This window comes from Corvus cornix, chromosome 1A, assembly GCF_000738735.6.
Source record: "Corvus cornix cornix isolate S_Up_H32 chromosome 1A, ASM73873v5, whole genome shotgun sequence".
Classification (NCBI taxonomy): domain Eukaryota; kingdom Metazoa; phylum Chordata; class Aves; order Passeriformes; family Corvidae; genus Corvus; species Corvus cornix.
The window spans coordinates 25,877,205-25,895,830 of record NC_047057.1 but is presented as its reverse complement, the minus strand read 5'-3'; the positions used below and the strand labels follow the sequence as shown (position 1 = coordinate 25,895,830).

The 18,626-nt window shown below is 41.1% G+C and overlaps 2 protein-coding genes across 3 annotated transcripts; both read right to left on the bottom strand.

Moving 5' to 3' along the window:
* Positions 1–3,710: 3,710 nt before the first annotated feature.
* On the bottom strand, positions 3,711–9,114 carry GPR85 (G protein-coupled receptor 85). 2 transcript variants are annotated; one of them, XM_039571163.1, is made up of 2 exons: positions 8,968–9,114; positions 3,711–7,250 (listed from the first exon to the last, which is right to left on the bottom strand). In XM_039571163.1, the coding sequence occupies exon 2, from the start codon at positions 7,073–7,075 to the stop codon at positions 5,963–5,965; it is 1,113 nt and encodes a 370-aa protein (XP_039427097.1). In that variant the 5' UTR covers positions 7,076–7,250; positions 8,968–9,114; the 3' UTR covers positions 3,711–5,962. The 2 variants fall into 2 exon arrangements, with proteins under 2 accessions (XP_039427097.1, XP_039427098.1); XM_039571164.1 differs by lacking the exon at positions 8,968–9,114 and adding an exon at positions 8,401–8,473.
* A 14-nt stretch (positions 9,115–9,128) lies between these two features.
* Positions 9,129–11,538, bottom strand: LOC120411876. The gene is made up of 3 exons (XM_039570533.1): positions 11,316–11,538; positions 9,836–10,252; positions 9,129–9,508 (listed from the first exon to the last, which is right to left on the bottom strand). Exons 1-3 carry the CDS (start codon positions 11,536–11,538, stop codon positions 9,372–9,374), a joined length of 777 nt encoding a protein of 258 aa, XP_039426467.1. The 3' UTR covers positions 9,129–9,371.
* Between the last annotated feature and the right edge of the window lie 7,088 nt (positions 11,539–18,626).

Here is an 18,626-nt window from a genome sequence, read left to right as displayed (position 1 = left end):
CAAAACAAAACAGAACAAACCCCCAAACAAAATCAAGAATGAAACAGGTCTTCTCACTCACTTCTGAGGGGGCCAAGAGGGCATGAAATCCCAAGCAGCTTACAATAAACATTTATCTCTTGGCCTCTGTTTATTCTGTAACTTCTGTTTTGAGGAGACAAGCACCTATCACTTGTCTGTAGCTTATGAGTGTTGCCTAGGAATTTCTGACTCTGCTAATACTGAATTTCTCCCGTGAGTACTCAAGAGTATGTACGACCAAAGCCCCACTTAAACTCAACATGGAGTGGGTTGCAGGCCTGTGGTGGGCCAGTTCTACAGAAGATGGTTTCACTGTGGGACAATAGCAGGATTTTAAACGGCTCTTAAACAGGGATGAATACTTTCTTGCATCCTTCCCCCTTCTGCCTAGAATAGTCATTGAGTATCTGTGCCACCCTTTTGTACTATCTCGAGAACCTGATCCACCAAGATTATTACAGTGCAAAACTTTCTATTTTTAGCAATTTCTTCAATTTGCATAAGAATGTCAGCATGCCTGAGCTTGATGGTTATAGAATGAAAATAAATACACATCTTTAACCAGACTGCTCTTTAACAAAGGTGAAGTAGACTTGTGAAGTAGCACAGAATGATTTTGAATAATCTCTGGAGACAGTAATTTGCCTAATATTTGGAGAAGTTTTGTACCTAATGCTGAGTTTGAAGCTGATATCAAATAAATTCTGGTTTTATATCTCTCATGCTTATTACATACAAAGCATAGTACAAAACCTGTGATACAAAGAAGTCTCTCATTGGGCAGCATCAGTCAACTTTAAATACATAAAATCAGTAAGTACAGAAAATGTAAATAATTATTTTGTCATCTAAATTTTATGAAACATGTAGATGACTGTAATTACTTCATTTCAAATGTCTGAAGATAGCTGTTACTTATTTCCTTTTTAGACTACTAAAAAAATCTATCTTATTTGCTGTGACACTCCTTTGTTTATCATATAGTTATATAATTACACAGTTCAGTTGAACAAAACACCACCAAAACTGTTTACTACTTATAATGAGCAATTTTTAAAGTTCACCCTTCCTTTTCCACACTGGCTGGTTAAGGACTTTATCCATTTAAACAGGCAGCTCCATCATACTTTTTTCTAAATGTAAAGTATGAACTATTTTCAGCCCACTCACACAAAGCCTCGGTGTATAATACCAAACTCCTTGATTTTTTGCATATGCATTGCAAAATGTCATCTTGTCCTGTTTTTAGTGCCCATGGCCAGAGTATACTTATGATCATTGCTGATTTAAATCACTGATTTCTTCACACTCAAAATCCCTTCAATATACAAAAGCAGAGAACTTCTACTGAATTTTAATTTTGAAGAACAGTATCTCAGACTGAGCCTTCTCTTTTCTCTGAAAAGTCAATCAGATTAGTAGTGTGCACTCATAGAGCTCTCAATGAATATAAGCTAGAAGGAAGTTGCCGGTGTGCTATGCAGAATTGTACAGGCAACTCTCAGTTGTATGTGGGTGTGTAACCCAGGTTGCAGATTAGCAGTGCTATGCTAAAACAAAGCAGAAAAAAAAGGAAAAACACCCACCATTCTTCTTTGAATTTCTGATCTCACTTTTTGCATGAGTTTAACTTCATTCCTTGATAAATGTAATACACATTGGAAGTTCTTATCTAATGTGGACATGCTTTGTATTACCTATGCGTTAGCTCTATGTGGGTTAATCTACTCCATTGCTAGTTTCAATAATTAGGAACTGACCGTGTAACTGTGCAACTATGAAAGAGCCCAGCAGCCCATAGGTTTATTCAGTGTTTGCTAAAAACCAATTACTTGTTGAAATACCTCCCTAACTCACCCCAAAAATCATCAGAGTTCCCTTTAATATTGTTTTTTTAAACTCATGAGTGATAACAACCTGCTGCAATACTGGATTCCTATTAATAGAAATAAAATGTTGAGATGCTTGAAAGTCAAAGCAAAAGCAAAACAAGTGAACAAACACAATGCACTTAAAAGGGGACAGACAGAGTGGACTCCTCTGCCCCCAAGGCCTAGAGACTGAAAGAAAGCCATTTCATAATAAGATCTTGTAGCTGCACCAAAAATCTTGGCTTAATTGGCTAACTGTACGTTTTATTTATTTGGAGGATCATTAACACTGAATATGCTTTAAAAATACAATATGCTCTTGGGCAATGCAACAAAACAGTGGTTTCCTTGTGAACAATTTGTGAGAGGGAAAGTTGTTTCCTGCTCCCCTCTCCCCAGTCTCATTTTTCTCTGCATAATATAAACAGCATCTACTTGAGCAAAGCCAAAAGACAGATACCCAATGTGCTATCCGTGCCCTAAGATCCATGAACTACAAAGGCAGCTGGAAGGAACTGGCAGTCCCTCTCCATCCTGAGGAAGGGAACCCAGACACTGACAAACCCTGGGAAGCTGCTGCAGGAGCTTATCTGCTGGGGAGGATGAATGGCTGAGAAACTTCTCAAGGAGCAGAAGAAATACAATACTCAGTATATGAAACATTTACTTTTGTAGAAGGATTGATGAAGAGGCTGCCAAAGGGCTGGTGGGGTAACAGAGGCCAGGAAAGGAACAGGGGTAGACAGCCTTTTCTTCAGGGAATCTGTTCTTTTTTCTCTCATCAGAAAATTAAAACTATTAACTTCACATTACCCATGAGCATGAAAGATCAATGCAGATATAAAATACTGTGATACTCTTTGCTATTCTGAAAAGAAAGGACTAACCTACCAGCCCTGTATTTATTCTAGCTTTGGCAACAGCTTAACTCCTGTACTAAAATAAAAGCAAAAGGCTTTTCATACTGTGACACAACAGTGTACTGAATTGGAATGAACCTTCTTGCTACTTTGAATTTATACCTTAATATATTAGTTTTGATATGCTGCCTAGGATCAAAATGACACTGATGACAAAAAGTGCAAGCACTGCTTTAATTCATGTATACATACAGTTCTTGCAGGAATCTCTCTAAACTACTTGACATCCTGTACCAGTGTGCTCCACTGAGTAATAACTTTGCATAAAATGTTACTCTATATGTTGGCTTTTAATTTCACTGAACATCCCCTTCTCCTTTTAACTCTGGAGAAAAATAAAATTAAATACTTCTGTCACAAGACTTCTTACTGGCACAATTCTAAAAATTCACTTAATAAAAAGTACCTGCCCTTTCTCAGGTAGCAATACAGTATTGTCATATAGCCAAAGGAATTCTATTCATATCAAAAGAAAAACATTTATCAAAATATTTGCTTTCAGACTTGTTTACTGTTTATTATTTTAATTTACATCGGTTGCTGCTTGCAAAACTTCCAGGGAAATAATTTTAATTTTTTTTTTCTTTTCCCACTGCATAGTAAATACAGCCTTCTTAGTATTTCAGAAGTATAGTACTATAGAAATGCTAGAGCCTGCTTCTGCTCCAAATGAAGTCAACGGGAAAACACCAACTGACTACTAAGAGTTAGGTCAGGCCCCAGATTTGCAGCTTTTGAAATTTCATAGTTGAAAATTTTCTGGCTAATCCTCAGAACTGACTACTTCTACAACTATAACACTATTTACAACTTTATTTATATGTATTTCTTTATTACAATATGTAATATCAATGTTCCTTGTAAAGGTTACTATTTTAAAGAAATTAGACTGAAGTTATTGCCAATCAACCTTTTAATAAACTTAAGTGGGATGACTTTCAGAATTTTTCTCAACATACGATTCAGTTTTTATTCACTCTTGCTATCTTTGACAATTGCTTAACTACCTTAATTTCAGAGCCTTTTTCAGTGTAATAAAAATGTCCTTTTGGTAGAAGTTTGTTGGTCCCATTTCAAATTATGTTCAGAAACATTCCTATACTGACAAGGACTCATTATTTTAGCAATTCTTCTGTTTCAACACAGTATATAAAGCCATGCCTCTCAACCAATCAACCTCAGTATAAAAGTGTAAGTGAGATCAGATTGCTCACCAAATCTTTGATCAAGTTGTCTGATCACATATAGACATAACTGTCGGAATTGTTGCATATGTTGTATAATGTTATCATACAAATTTAAGCATTTCCATTATTGACTGCTGCTCATATATGTATACATTAACTTGCTGGTCATAAAACTACAACAGAGGATAAGATATACCAATACTGAATTAAGACCTCTAGTCTTGTCTCTCCCAAAATTAAAAGAATCTGTGTTCTTTATGACTGACCAACTCATGATTTTGTGCTTCAGATACAGATATTTCCCAAAATTAAACCGTGAAGTTAATGTCAAATACTGTGTTGTAACTTCAAATATAACTGACATATTAGAACAGATAGATGGGTAATTATGATAAACTACACAATAGTGCTACTGCAGATAATGTCATTTATCAATCCTGTGGTCCCCATCATTCATGCATTTACAGTTTGGGAATACAGTGACTGCAAAGGATAATAATTCATAATGGCTACATTCTCAGTACTTCATGCTAGCTCACTAGACAAAATAAAAAAGGTTAATTGTATAACTGGAAAAATGTAAAATTTTATTCCAAGAAAATTAACAAGCTACACAGGTAAATTTTGGCAAATGCAACTTTATATTGAAATCCACACATCTGTATCTTAAAGAAGGAAAGACTCACAGACTCTAATGTATTTCTAAAATACTAAGAAATCATATTATATGCTTTCACAAGTTAAAACTTAAATAATTTAAAACAACCAATACACCAAAATGTGCAGAAAATATAAACAAGACTGTGCCTTCAGTAGAATAAATGCTTCACAAATTGTGCAAGATATCATACTAAGGCTGCGGTCTCCCCATGACAGCTGTCTTAAAATATAAACATACATCAACTGCCTGTGTTTCTCAGAACAAACCAGAAAGGGCGGCACACCTGGAAAAAAATCATATAATGCCAGTGATGTGCATATTGATTTTGGGAACCATTGGAGTAAAAAGGAAAAAAGAGGACTAAGTGATCTTTCATGCACTCCCAAATGACTGACCAGAGTTATTGATTCAATTTTCCTTGCTTATTTGCTTCAATGCTAAACAAAATGGAAGATACTAGATAACCCTTTAAGGCAACATGTGTTTATTCTGTATAATTATAACTGTTCAATTATGACTGGATATTATCATTAACGTTGCCTAACAGACTGATATCTAGCTTTTTAAAAAATATAAATAAGAGTCTATTAAACTTTATACCAAATCAGCAAAAAACACAGAATACAGTTAAATGTTAGTAATTTCACTGTTAAGGAAAATGGTAATTAGAAAGAGTAATATATTTGGAGAAAAAAAAATTCAAGTCGAAATCTGAACAAAAATACTGCTTTGGAATGCTCCCCAAAACTTACTCACAAGGCAAACAGATTTGTAAGTGTGATAATCCAATAATGCATGGCACATCTTTAATCAGTTACAGTACTTGAGTCCCCAGTTTTCAGTCTTTGCAAAATAATAATTGTATGAAATGTTTTAAAGGTCTTCAGATGTCTAAAATTAGTTTTATCAACACATTAACCTCATATCAACTTAATTTATTAAGATGTCCAATGCTAATCTTTTTGATGTTCTTATTTTATGTAGTGATATACACAGCATTTAGCACTGATACTTAGCACCTGCTACTTTCATAATCTAGATTTCAACCACATAAAGGAATTCAGGGCAGTAGTTCAGTCCTTTGTTCTTAATTACAAACCTTCAGCAGTGGTCAGCAGGAACATGTTTAGGTTTAAAACAGGATTAGAGGTGAGCTATTGCAAAGACTGCAGAATGTAGCCCAAATCCTTACAGCTGCTGACATCCCGTTCTTGATTTTCTCCTCAAGACATGGCTACAGGCCACAATTGCTTAGCAGAGAATGGTAGTGTTTCACAAGGCTAAAGATTTACAGATGCTCCCTCATATAACACAGTAAGGTTCCCTTGGTAACCTGGATTTTCTGCAGTAAAGAAGGGTTGTGCTGAAACAGCGCCTCAGCTCCCTGTTGGAGAAAATGCAGACAAAAGGATTGATTCCAGCTTGGGCAAAACTCATCCAGACAGCGGCCGTTAGAAATCCCCCAGGTACTACAGGCCCTCTTGCAAAAACTCTCCAGTAACAGGCTACCAAATAGGGACCCCACAAGGTCAGAAAGAGGAATGTCATGATGTAGAACATTCTGCTGATTCTCTTCTCCATTTTGAATTCATCTAAAACCAGTAGCCTCCTCCTGCCTGTGGTGTTCGCGTTTTGCCTGATTCCCAACAAGGTTGGAGGTGTGGGACCCCTTCCGAATCCAGCCAGCCAATTAGCAGCTGCTTGACCACTCGCTCCAGGACCATGAAAAGTCCAGTTCTGGCTCACTGCTGCAACAAACTGGACTGGCTTCATTTTCCTGCGATCGTGAACAAAAAATATCAGCTTGAGGTAGACAAGCTGTGTGGCTAGGAGGATAAGGGCAAGAAGAAGCATAAATCCCAAGGAATCATTAGCCCTGAAGGAACGATGCTGGAAAGTGCATTGGTCTTCCTCCCTAATGAATGAGTAGGTGCCCACATCTAAAACTGGGGGGAAAGCCATGGCTACAGAGAGAGTCCACACCATACAGATAACAGCCAAACAAGTCCAGAAGGTCAGTCTTTTCGTATAAAAACGGTGGTGGGCAATAGCTAAGTATCTTGTGACGCTTATGCAGAATAACATGAAAGCAGTGTGAAAGCAGGACAAAACCCCCAAAAAGGCAATCACTTTGCAAGTAAGAGTCCCGTACGTCCAAGTAGAGCCATTTTTTACTGAGGTGAAAACAAATGGGAAACAAATTGCAGATCTGAGGATATCTGAGCAGCAAAGATCCAACAGGAAGTAGTAAGGAGCTCTATGCAAGGTCTTATCTTTGACTAGCAAAATGGAGATCAGAAGGTTACCCACCACACTGACTCCTATTATGAAACCCAGTGAAGTCAGTTTCAGAAAAGCTGTTAAAGGAGAGAGATTTTGTAAAATGTTGTCAGCTGCATGGCTGTAGTTCGCCATAGATGGATGGATGATATGTATATTGCCTCAGTCAAGTCTCATGATCTATATTTAAGAACAAGGAAAAAATAGATCCATACATCTTACTGAAAATGTAATCCACAAACAGAACTGATCTTGTGTCTAGTCATACAGTACATCCTCTTCTTTCTGATTTGTCATGCCATCAAAATATCTGAAAAAAAATCGAGCTATCAGTTCTTAAGTTAACACGAAATGATGTCAGAAAGCGCTAACAAAGATGTTAATTTATGGAGAACCAAATGAAGTTGTAAATTTGAGTACTATTGTTTGTTTTTAAAAAACATGAGGCTTTTTTTTTTCTTACTTACTATTTAGTATGATTGACTATTGGCAGATTTGGCTTGCTACAGTTTCAGGACTGACCAATGTCCCTTATATTTGGTAGCACATATAATTTCACAGTTAAAGCCTCAGAGATTTTATGAATCAAACGATTCCCAGTTTGCAAGCCCAAGAGTTAATCACTGACATCTTTTTTAGAAACCCCTAAAGACTGCTGATATTTTGACATTACCTACATTTATTTTATGGCTACAGTATTTGTCAATATTCTAACAGGCAGCTGCTATGTTGATATGGATCACACCCAAAGAAACCCTGCAGAATTTATGTTTTTAACCCAAGTCACCAAAGCACAATAATCACACAGTGTTAGTTTATGCATTTTGTAAGAGAAACAGTATTCATTATCCCCCTCCCTTCCTGCTATAAACCATAATTTTATCATTTAGGCTTTTCGATAAACAGGTATCTAGACAGTCGATAGCAGTATGCTTTAGGGTGTCGTCCCCCCGGCCTCCCCCCCCCCTCTTTCCCTGTGCTTTAATGCAAATCGTTAAAGCCTCGACATAATTCATAATAAGCAACGGTCAGTGTAAATACTGAGCAAAAATCGGCAACACAGCCAAGACATAATGCCCATCCTTTCGGGAGGGCTAGTTTTGGTTATGCTTAAATAAACATATAAATTGCTTTTTGTTCTTTTGGTTTGGGTTTTCGGTTTGTTTTTTTTTTTTTAAGCTAATTAGGGCTCCGCGATGCCCATTAATCCTCCCAGTGAATCCTACCGGAACACATTTCATGCAATTAAAAAAAAAAAAAAAAAAAAAGAACTGTCTGTTGCTGCTTTTTTTTGGTTTGGTTTTGTTTTGTTTTAATTTTTTCTCCCTCCAGAGCCAGGGACAGGAGCCACAGCAGGCATGATCAGGCTCCTTCGTTATTCACACGAAGTGTTCCCTATGCCACCTCGGGTGTACAAAGGATATTCCCACTGAATCCCAGCAAAATCCTTCCATTCTTACCGTCCACAAAAGAGCCTGATTGCTGCTGTGTAAACAGAGGCTGATCAGATCATGGCATCGTTTTAAAACCATGAAATCAGGCTCCCCCTCCCCCCTCCCGCCAGCCCCGCCGCTCCCCCTCCTCCGTGGAGCTGTCCCCGCGGCGGCCGGCCCTGCCTCCGCACACACAGCCCGCACGGTGCTCACGCACCGGCACTGCTGGCACACTCACACCGCCGCTGACACACACACACACACACACACGCACACACACACACATACACACACATACACACACTCACTCACTCACGGGCACAGCCGCTCCCCACGCCCGGCCATGCAGGGCTGGACTGCGCCGCGCTGCAAGGCAGCCCGGGTGCCGCTGCCTGGCATCAGCCGCATCTGCCGGAGCCGTGCGAGAGCCCCCCGCGGCGGGGAGCTGGGGAGAGCGGAAGAGGCATTGTCTGTGAGGGCTTCCATCATGCCACTTCTTTGGAAATCACCCCCTCACCCCTGAGCGGGAGAGCCCTCTCCGCACGCACCTGCAGCCGCGGCAGCCCTCGGCGCCCCCAGCCCCTCTCCTCCTACCTGTTGGTGCCGGAGATCCCCACATGCCAGAGCTGTTCCTTCCCGCCGACCGGGGGCTGCTTTACCCTGGCGGTCTTTTCTATTCTCCTCTACCGTCATTCATTCTTCTTTCTCTCAATCCTTTTCCTTTTTCCTTTATTTTTTTTTTAATTTCCTTTTTTTTTTTTTTTTTTTTTTTTTTTTGCCTCGGTACCTTGGCTGAGGATCCAGTCAGTGGCTCGGGCGGCGCATGCTCGCCGCGCCTCCCCCCTGCGCGCCGAGCCCCGTCCTCCCCTGTCGCAGCGCCACAATCTCTCCCAGTAACGCAGCGGCGGCGGCCGCCTCAATGAGGGCACGGCAGGCTCGGCGGCGGCAGCTGCTGCTGTCTCAGAGAGGGCACGGCAACCTCCGCGGCAGCAGCGTCCTCAGTGGTGTGCAGGCAGCCCCGGCGGCAGCAGCCTCCTCAGTGAGGGGAAGGCAGCATCCTCAGTGACGGGAAGGCAGCCTCCTTGGCAGCACGTTCCCATCGCGATGCATAGCCGAGCTGGATTTATTGGCGAGCCTGGGCAAACCAGTGAGGAAAGGGAGGGGAAGGAATTAGGTCCTGCGCTCCTTGTTTATGCCTCTGGGCTCCCCCTCCCGCCCCATTCGCTTACAACGGGGGTCTGGAAGCGCCCGCCGCCCTGCGCGTCGCAGCCTGTCAGGAGAGGGACCGGGCGGTTTCTTCAGCTGCCGCTGCGTGATCCTCCCGCTCGTGGCTCATTTTCCTTCCTCCCGATTCCCACCCGGTGAATTCCTTCTTCCTGACCCCCGAGCCAGGGAGGGCTCCTTAACAAGTGCCGTTGCTCGCGGAGGGCGCATTCGCCGCGGGGCCGTGAGGACAGCGCACCTTTCCCCTTCGCAGCCCGTGGAGCGGCTTCCCGACGCGCAGCCCGAAGCCGGCGCAGAACTGTCAGCGCGCTCGCTGCATGGCGGCGGGATGAATCTCGTGTCAGCCTGTTCCGTCCGCGGCAGGGCCGGCGTTCCCCCTCGGCGCGCAGGGCGGCAGCGGCGGCCGCCGCGGAGGAGCGCCCGCCCGAGCCGGCGGCCGGCGGGGATCGATCCCGAGCCGTCCCGATGATGTCATGCGGGCCGGTGGGCCGGGGCGGCGGCGCCGGGAGGCGGCGGGCTGTAGCCTGGGCCGCCGCAGGGGCCTCCCGCCGGCCCCCGCACCCGCTGGCACTGACCCTCGCTGGTGCCACCGCGGCAAAACCAGGAGCAAGCGGGAAGGGTTGGGATAAGGCTTGATCCCTCCGCCCTCCCGCCTCTTCGGTTTGTATGGAAGTTTATCCGCGAGAAGTGGCAACATGAAAGCCATGCCCCAAGAGTAATTCGCTTTGGCTGCAAGGCAGTTGAGGAACAGCTTGTTTTGGGTCGAGAGATTTGGATGCTGAGGAACTTCTTCGCTGGGAGCTTCCATTCAAGCCAGAATAAATCCTTCTGGGGGACAGATTTATAGAGTTGATTCATAATGTGTGTCACATCTGTGAGACTGTTAGTAGACTATAGGCATTTTTTAAGGCTGTTGTCAAGTTTGGGTTCTTTTTTTTGACACTCACTAAAAGGCATTGGAATTGGTTGCCAAACCACAAGATTAGCTTCAGTAGCAGCCTGACCAAGCCTAGAGGTTTGCAGCCACTGGAAAATATGGTTATTTAAAACCAACATTGCACTATTTCAAGCATGTGACTTTTTTCAGATAAAATTTATTCTTAGGCAGAAGACTGACAAAAAGCCCAGGTACCACACAATTTTTAATTTTTTTCTGCAGACATAATTATGAGGACATGTTGGTGCTCATCTTTAGGTGGCAGGGGTTATAGCTTCACTTTTAAAAATTGGCATTTTGGGTGGTTGTTAAAGTTACTACTTCAAGTTGCACTTCTCATGTCACAATCACCTAAGCTAAGCAGACCCCTCCAGGTATCCTTTCTTTGTGGTTAAATATATGTACCCACAGTGACATAAACTGCTGCAGTGGCTGCCCCCGTGGCAGGGTCGGCCTGTGGGCCAGGGGGCCCAGGGGTGGTGAGACAGCCCCAAAGTTTGAATCAACCCCCTTGGGTAAGCCTTAAGGCAGGGTGATCGAAAGCGCCTCTCCCAAGGTGCTGTCACTTTTTGTTAATGTACCCCAGTTCTGTTACCCTGATTGGTTTGCTAACTCTCCACCCCCTGGACCCCTTATAAGTTCATGTCCTGGAATGTTTTCTCTTGGTCCTTGGCTCCCCCCTCCAGGTTTCCCCCTTGGGTTGTGTACCCTGGCCGCGCCTAGGCTCCTCCCCTTGGCTCTTTCTCCATTGGTCCCTGGCCCTCTCTCCGCCCCGTGTCACCCTCATACTTATACCCTGGGCCCTCCTGTATTCTTGGCTCTTCACCCTCGGAACCCTTCCATGGCAGTAACCTCCTGCGGAACTCTGTGTGAAGGACCCCTGCCGCCTCTTTATTCTTGGTGACGCACTCAGCAACTTTCCGGTGGTGTACGTGTGCGTGGCTTCTGTGGGCATAGCCCAGCGCTGTTGGGCGGAGGCTGAGTGCCAGCTGAAGCACCCTCATCTGGGACACTTTCCTTGAGGACGCAGCAGCCTCTAGCCATCACGGGCTGGCAGTGGCAATAAACAATGACCTTTGAAGTCATTCTTAAAATGTGAAGGGCAAGGAAGTAGCTAAGTCAGCAAGAGCAGGCACTTTAATGGTCGGTCTAACATAGCAAAGAATTCTCCAAATGCCATGCATGGAAATGAAACATTTGCAATGCAACATTAGGAAGATTTATAATATGTGGAACTGAATGACTATAGTATGATTCTGGTCAGGGCCTATTCCTACACTCTGATACGTGTAAGAATGATGATTTTTTGTTAAGAATAAACAATGCAACACAATCATAATTGTCATAAAATAGATCCAGTGCAGTAGGTTTTAACTTTTTTCTGTCTGGGCTTTCTTTTGGAGATGTTACAAAATTATGTTGCTATACACAATTTTAAAACATGCTTTCCTTTTAGACCCGTAACAGACTGCTTGGAAGTAATCTGTGAACTTCAGAATTCATTCAGCGTTCAACCACCAGTTCAGCATAAATCCATTTGTCATCATAGGCGTAACCTGAGAAAAAGTGTTCTAATTTTGTTCAACAGAATGTAGACATCTAGACTGAAGTGCCACATAATAAAGTTAGTTTCCTATCATAAAAACCATTGAGAAACAGATGCATTAGGGAGCAGATTATCTCATTCTGACTCACGACTCTAAAGTCCATCATATGGCTTGAACCCCATTCTGTTTGTTGTAAGGGTAGAGTCAGTCAAGAGAAACCTTTGTTACAAAATAAGAGATTTCCAGTGGAGTGACATAATGCTGTGTTAAACTGTTGCACCAAGAGCAGGTCACATCCTCCATGGCAGGGAAAAAAAAATCCAAGCTTCATGGGGTTGGGAATCTGGAAGATGATGGCAGATGTCAGACAATGATGGCTCCAGGAAGCAAGAACCAGGAAATGAATGTGCAATTGGAAGGCGGGGAGAAGAGATATTAAGGACAGGTGATGAGGTCTGTCATAAGATTTAAGGGCTAACTAGTTCTTCAAAACAGCTGGACTAGAGATATGAAAGATTCAGAAAAAAAAGTGTGAGACAGCCCATGTTGCAAAGTGAGTGGATTAGGAGTAGCCAAGAAGAATTTCTTGGGGTTTTGGCACAAGGAATGATCCTGAATCTTGAATACATTTCCCACCACACAATATAAAGGGGACAACACTAAGGGCAACAAGAAGGAGGTTCCAAAACACAGAGGACCTGTGTCCCATACAGGCATGTCAGAAGAAAGAAGTGATTACTCTCAGGCAAATAAATATCTTTCACTGACTTTTTTTTTCCCCCTATTTATGTACTGCTGTGCCCCAAGAAGGAAGGGTAGAAGAGAGCATAAGGGAAGTACAGGCACAAGCACAAGAGTGTTCATGTACCCATTAGAGTTAGCAGCAGACTGATTAGAACTTCCACTAGAAAATGAGAGAGGCAAGACAACTTCGCTGATTTTCTGATTTAAATCAAAGATGAGAACCATCTCCAGGTTTGGACAACTCTGCTATAAAGTTCTTGAGAGTTATGGTACAGAGCTCTTTCATTTTCTCCTGTTTGAGTTATTTAATTATCATGGCCAAGAAAATGAACTGTGAAATACTCAGCTTTGTTGGTGGTGAGGATTCTGTATTCCAAGTCTTTGGGTGTTTTTTCAATTTAGGTACTATGTAAGAATGACCGAGGAACACTGTTTAGTGAATTGGATCCACTAGGTCCATTCCCAGATCAAGATCATTGTTTTGGAGAACTCTGATATTCTCAGTCTTTGATATCATCTTCAGGTCTGGGCAGTTCACCCCCATGAGGTGATGCTTGGGTGCACATAGCCAAAGAGCCAGAAACTTGAGTGCAGAGCTGGGGTACAGTTGGATACTATTGCAGAAGAATTTGTTGGTGTGTAAGCAGCATTTGGGGCACTTGCTATCTATTTCTTTTGAGGATATGTGCCCTGAAATCCTGTACCACAGTGAACCAGGTGAGGATGCTGGGTAAGTGATTCCCACCGTTTTGAACTTTTTCCTTAGAATGAGAGAGATTTTTGAGAAGTCTGACACTTAGAAATCTCACTAATGGAGTCTGAGGTAGAGATTGTATTAGAACACAGGCTAGTGATGACAGTTGAAAGGATGGGATGAAATGTTGGCCTCCCTAAGGTCAGTAATATCTCTCAATAATTTCAGTGGAATGAGGATTTCAGCATGCGGCCAGAAGTCATGAATAGCTAAAATCTAAGGTACTCATGCCCCTTTATTCTTGATCATTTCAGTAATTAATGTGTTTATTGACTGTCTTGAAATTTGTATATATGCAGTGTCAACCCAGTCTGCATAATGTAAATTTAAGCACTGTAGGATTTTCCAATATTTCTACAAAACAGAAGCCATAATCTACAAGGTGTGCTCACCCCTGTGCAGAGGCCAGCACAAGATTTATGTATTGCTTGAGAAGCTCTGATAGATGCTATTAAAGTGCATCCTTTTCAAAGGGCTCAAGGAATTTTTTCAAGGGAACTTTCTTGCCTGTGCAGTAGATTTGTGCAACTTTGGAGTAGTATTTAAGTAGGACTTACAAAATACAGAGACCTGTGTAGGACCCCTGCACAATAGAGAATGTCACCTGCAATATATTTGGTTCTTATCCTTAGTAAAGTGTTTTCAGAGTAAAGACATTTGTTGGCAGTGTCTGGCTCCTGGGTTGGCTCTCAACACAGGCATAAAGTTCACCCCAAATGAAAATCTCTCTAGTGGTCTCTGCCTCAGTGATGCATGTTTTCACCTACAACAAAATTACATTCATGTGACTATAACAATTCTTATGGATAATAATTACATTTTTTAATGTTAACATTTAGCCAGATCCGCAGGTGGTTTATAAACATTTCTAAAAAACCATTTAATTCAGTATTTAAAGAAAATATTTCATAGTTGCCTTTGAAAATTAATTTTGGTTCTTAAAAGTAGATCTGTGTTGCACTTTTACACAGGAATAAATGAAGGTTTAAATGCAAATGCACTTATCTGCCAAACATAAGAAAAAGTCTTAGTCCTGCAGAGGAAAACTGCTCTGCATGACACTAATGGGAGTGAGGCACCTATATGCTTCTGAAAATCCCTTTAGATACTTACCTGTATCCTTAGGCTTCTAAACATCTTTTACCAGTTTGTTAACTAGGACTACATTTGAAAGACTGGACACATCTTTTGCATCTGGGTTTTGTAGATAAACTGTTACATCAGTGTTGCAGTGGTAAGTTCAGTTATTGTACAATTTGGGTAGTGTGGACATGGAATTACTTGACTTCACTTGCATATCAGGTAGTTAAAAATGCAAATGAACTTAACCGTGGCCATGAGTAATTACCAATGTTAAATTGCACTGCTAATTACTTGTGCCTGCAAAAAGATAAGCTACATTTTTAAATTGCTGGACTTCAGAAATGATGGTTTTACATATATGATTAGAGGGAAAAAGAGAAAAGAGAGTGTTAGTGAGTCAAAGAAAGGTTTGTATGCTGTCTGTGCACCATATATGTATTGTCCTGTGCTGAAGAATTACTAAAGTGCTTGTTTTCACACCAAGGATGAGTGATAACGAGTGACTTAAAAAGATAGAGCCAGTCACATCCACAGATCAATGATGGAGCTCCACAGAAGGAAAAGAAAAGGTTACTTCATAGTATCTGAAGATGTAGTTTCAAGAAGATACATTTGTTGAGATGATGTTTTTTGAATGGTTGAGAATACTTGAGAGTATTTCTCTAATACTTTCATCTTGGATCTCTCCATGCAAATATATGAATAATGTAATATTCAAATGTAATCTTTATGCAATTTGTTTAATTCAAGTTTTGGGTTGTTTGGTTGGATTTTTTTCATAGTGGAGGGTAGGCACTATCTTGTATGTCTATATAACAAGTCTTTTAATGTGAATTATTCTGAACTTGCAGTTTTGTTAGTGGGAAGCATTGAAATTCTTATTCCATCAACAGCTTTTAGTTAATATGGGCAGCACTGTAAATATGCCTCAGTAACAGTGCCTACAGCAGGATCCTGAGCTGCTGACCTCAGGAAGACTGTTATTATCTGCACACCTAGGGAGGAGAAAGAACCTCTTTCCAGAACATCAAAAGAATGTGAACCGAGCTTAGTGAAGTTCCTGCTATATCCAGTCTCTCCACTTTTTTTCTCTGCCAGAAAACCTGTTGGTGTTTTGGTAATTCAACGTGGAACAGGAGGGAGAATACTTTCTTCTTTCTCTATCACAAAAAATAGAATATCATTCCTTACAAATCTTTCAGATGGGATTTGTTGAAGCATATGCATAGACACAAGGAATAGTCTTACAGAAATAGTGATTCATTCATTTAATGTATTTTCATCTGCTGTTTAATTAATCCAATTGATTGTAGATCTTTTAGTATAAGCTGCAATACAATATGTCTTTCAACCACTGTAAATACATTCCATTCACTATTTGTTTTTCTCTGCATGACATATGGTAATGCAAATACATCACAGTGGTACAATTCAACAACCAAAATAGTTGAAAGGAGCTGAACACAGTTAGGAATTCATTACTAAATCACCATGATTTTTGCACGAGGCTTTATCTAACAAATAATATGAAAACAATCTGGTGAGAAACAGGTAGAAAGTATTCCAGAATTTAGAAGTTGAATTGGGAGCACTGACCCAGGACCATGTTTTGGTTCCAATGCGTGGCTAAGCAACCTTGGCCTCTTCAGTGACTGTTCTGCTATCTTACCTTATGATGCTGTATCAATGATTTTGGGTAAAGGGGAGCACTCCCATACAAGAAAAGATTTCCTGTCAATGCAAGTCAGCACCTCAGGACCACTAACATGGAAAGCTCTGTTAATTTGCTGCAGTGGGGGAATCTGTTACAGTGATTTTAGGAGTGCTGTCTGTTAGCTTTAGAAAGCTCATAGATTTTCTTTTTTTAAAGAAAGTGTTTGGTCTGTGTTGTTTGTGCACCTCACCCCTTCTCAGATATTATGTTTTATAGTCCTTTTGTCTATGCTATTTTAACTCTTGATTTTTGGTAAAATGCTTTCCCTCAGCTATACAATACTCCTGGTTTACCTTGCTAAATGGAAATACAGGTCTTGAAATCAGCTAACCCTGCTGAAGCACAGAGCATCTCTGCAGTGTCATGGTCATTAACAGTGCCAATCACAGCATTCAGGAGCACATTTTTCCTATCACCATTACAGGCACCAGTGGAACACTGTGGAGCAAAATGAATGGGGTTAGTGACATTACAGAACACAATGCTTGCCTTGAGAGACAAACCTGAAAATGCTTGAGAGACAGTGGAAAGATGACTTCTTCCAGCTGAGCTGTGTCCAACATTTTTATGCATCCAATATAAAGACAGACTTGTATGAGGTGCACATAACTTTACCTGTTATGTAAACCTAGTCTATCCCAAGCTCTTTCATAGTTTTCCAGCATGTATATGGATATGTGCAGAATATTCTTTGGCTGGGGGGGGACTGCTGGGTTAGCAGGTATTTCTCCCATCTTTTTTAGTGCTGTTGGCTCACTAGAGATTATTAGGATGTAGTTGGGGCCTAATGAAAGGAGTGACTATGGTTCATTATTTTTCATATAATTCCTGTCATGAAGCTGTATAATGCCTAAGTGAATTTATGCATATTTCCTTCCCTTCCTTTTCTTTTAAACCTGAAGGCTGATTTTAGTGAAGTCTGATACATGAGCTGAGAGGTCTCAGAGGCAGGTAAGGTTCCTATAAATTTTGTGAATGTAGATGTTGGCTCTTTGTCCTAGTTTACCTTTTTCCCTTGGCTGGCCTCCAATCTCAGGCTGGCCACCACTCCCTAGGGACCCTGGTCTGTAACTGAGGCTTCAGCATACAGTGATTCATCTGCTGATCAAAACTGGTTGTGACCTGGAGTCTTAATCCCTTCCTTGTTCAAACTCCTTGTGACCAGGCTTGGTTACACTCACCTGTGCAGCTGAACAGGACACTGGACATGTCCCCGTGGTTTCTGTGTCTGGGGCAGAATGGCAAGTAGCAAAGGCCATGCTGGTTTTGTGACAGGCTACACATCCTATTACCAGTTCAGTACCAAACTGATCCACAGCCACCCTGCTGAGCTCTTCTTGCCTCTGCTGCAGTTACTGCACCATTTCTTCCTGTGCTCATGGAACTATTTGCATGACTATTATTAGTGCACAGGGATATATGTCAAATCAATCATTTTTGTAGAGCTGAGATCTATAAATCCATTTTCTGCCATCTTTAAGGTTAGGTTAGAGGTGAACCATGGAATGGACAGTAAATGGTACGATTAGAGAGACTGACAATAGAATTTTCTATTTCTAGCAATATACTGAGGGGGGATTTAAAAATTATAGGATAAAATAGGATAACTGTCACTGACATCTTTCAAAGCTGTCTTTTAGGCTGCACTTAGGGACAAAAATTAACAGTGTCAATGTAAGAATTTTTTTTTTTTTTTTTTTTTTTTGCTGATATGACCAATCTACACCTAGGCATTAAGCCTTCCTACAAACCTATTGTTCAAATTTTATTTTAAGATCATACATACAGTGTACACATTATATGTATGTATAGATATTATATATATGTATATGTATCTATATGTATCTATATGTGTATTATATAGTAAAGTGTAATTTAAAAGTTGATTTAAAGCTCTGTAAAGAAAATATAAATTGTTTAAAAAGGTATACTGCTGAATGATAATTGCTTTGAATGCATAAGATTGAGACAATGGAGCGTCAAATCTGTAATGTCTGAGGTGGAGGGTGAACACTGGTTTTGCAAGCAGTTACCATGAATATATATTCTACTACCAAGCTTCAGGTCTTATGATCTAGCAAGTGAAAGTAGTTTTGGAAATTCATGTTAGATCAGCTGTTAACTGTTCACTGCAAATAATTTGATACCTAGAAACTTATGTCATGGTCCCATTTTGTCAGTTTGTTGGATATTAAGCATGAAATAAGGAGAAAAAAAAATTTTGTACTTCTGAGGATGCAGAGAACAATC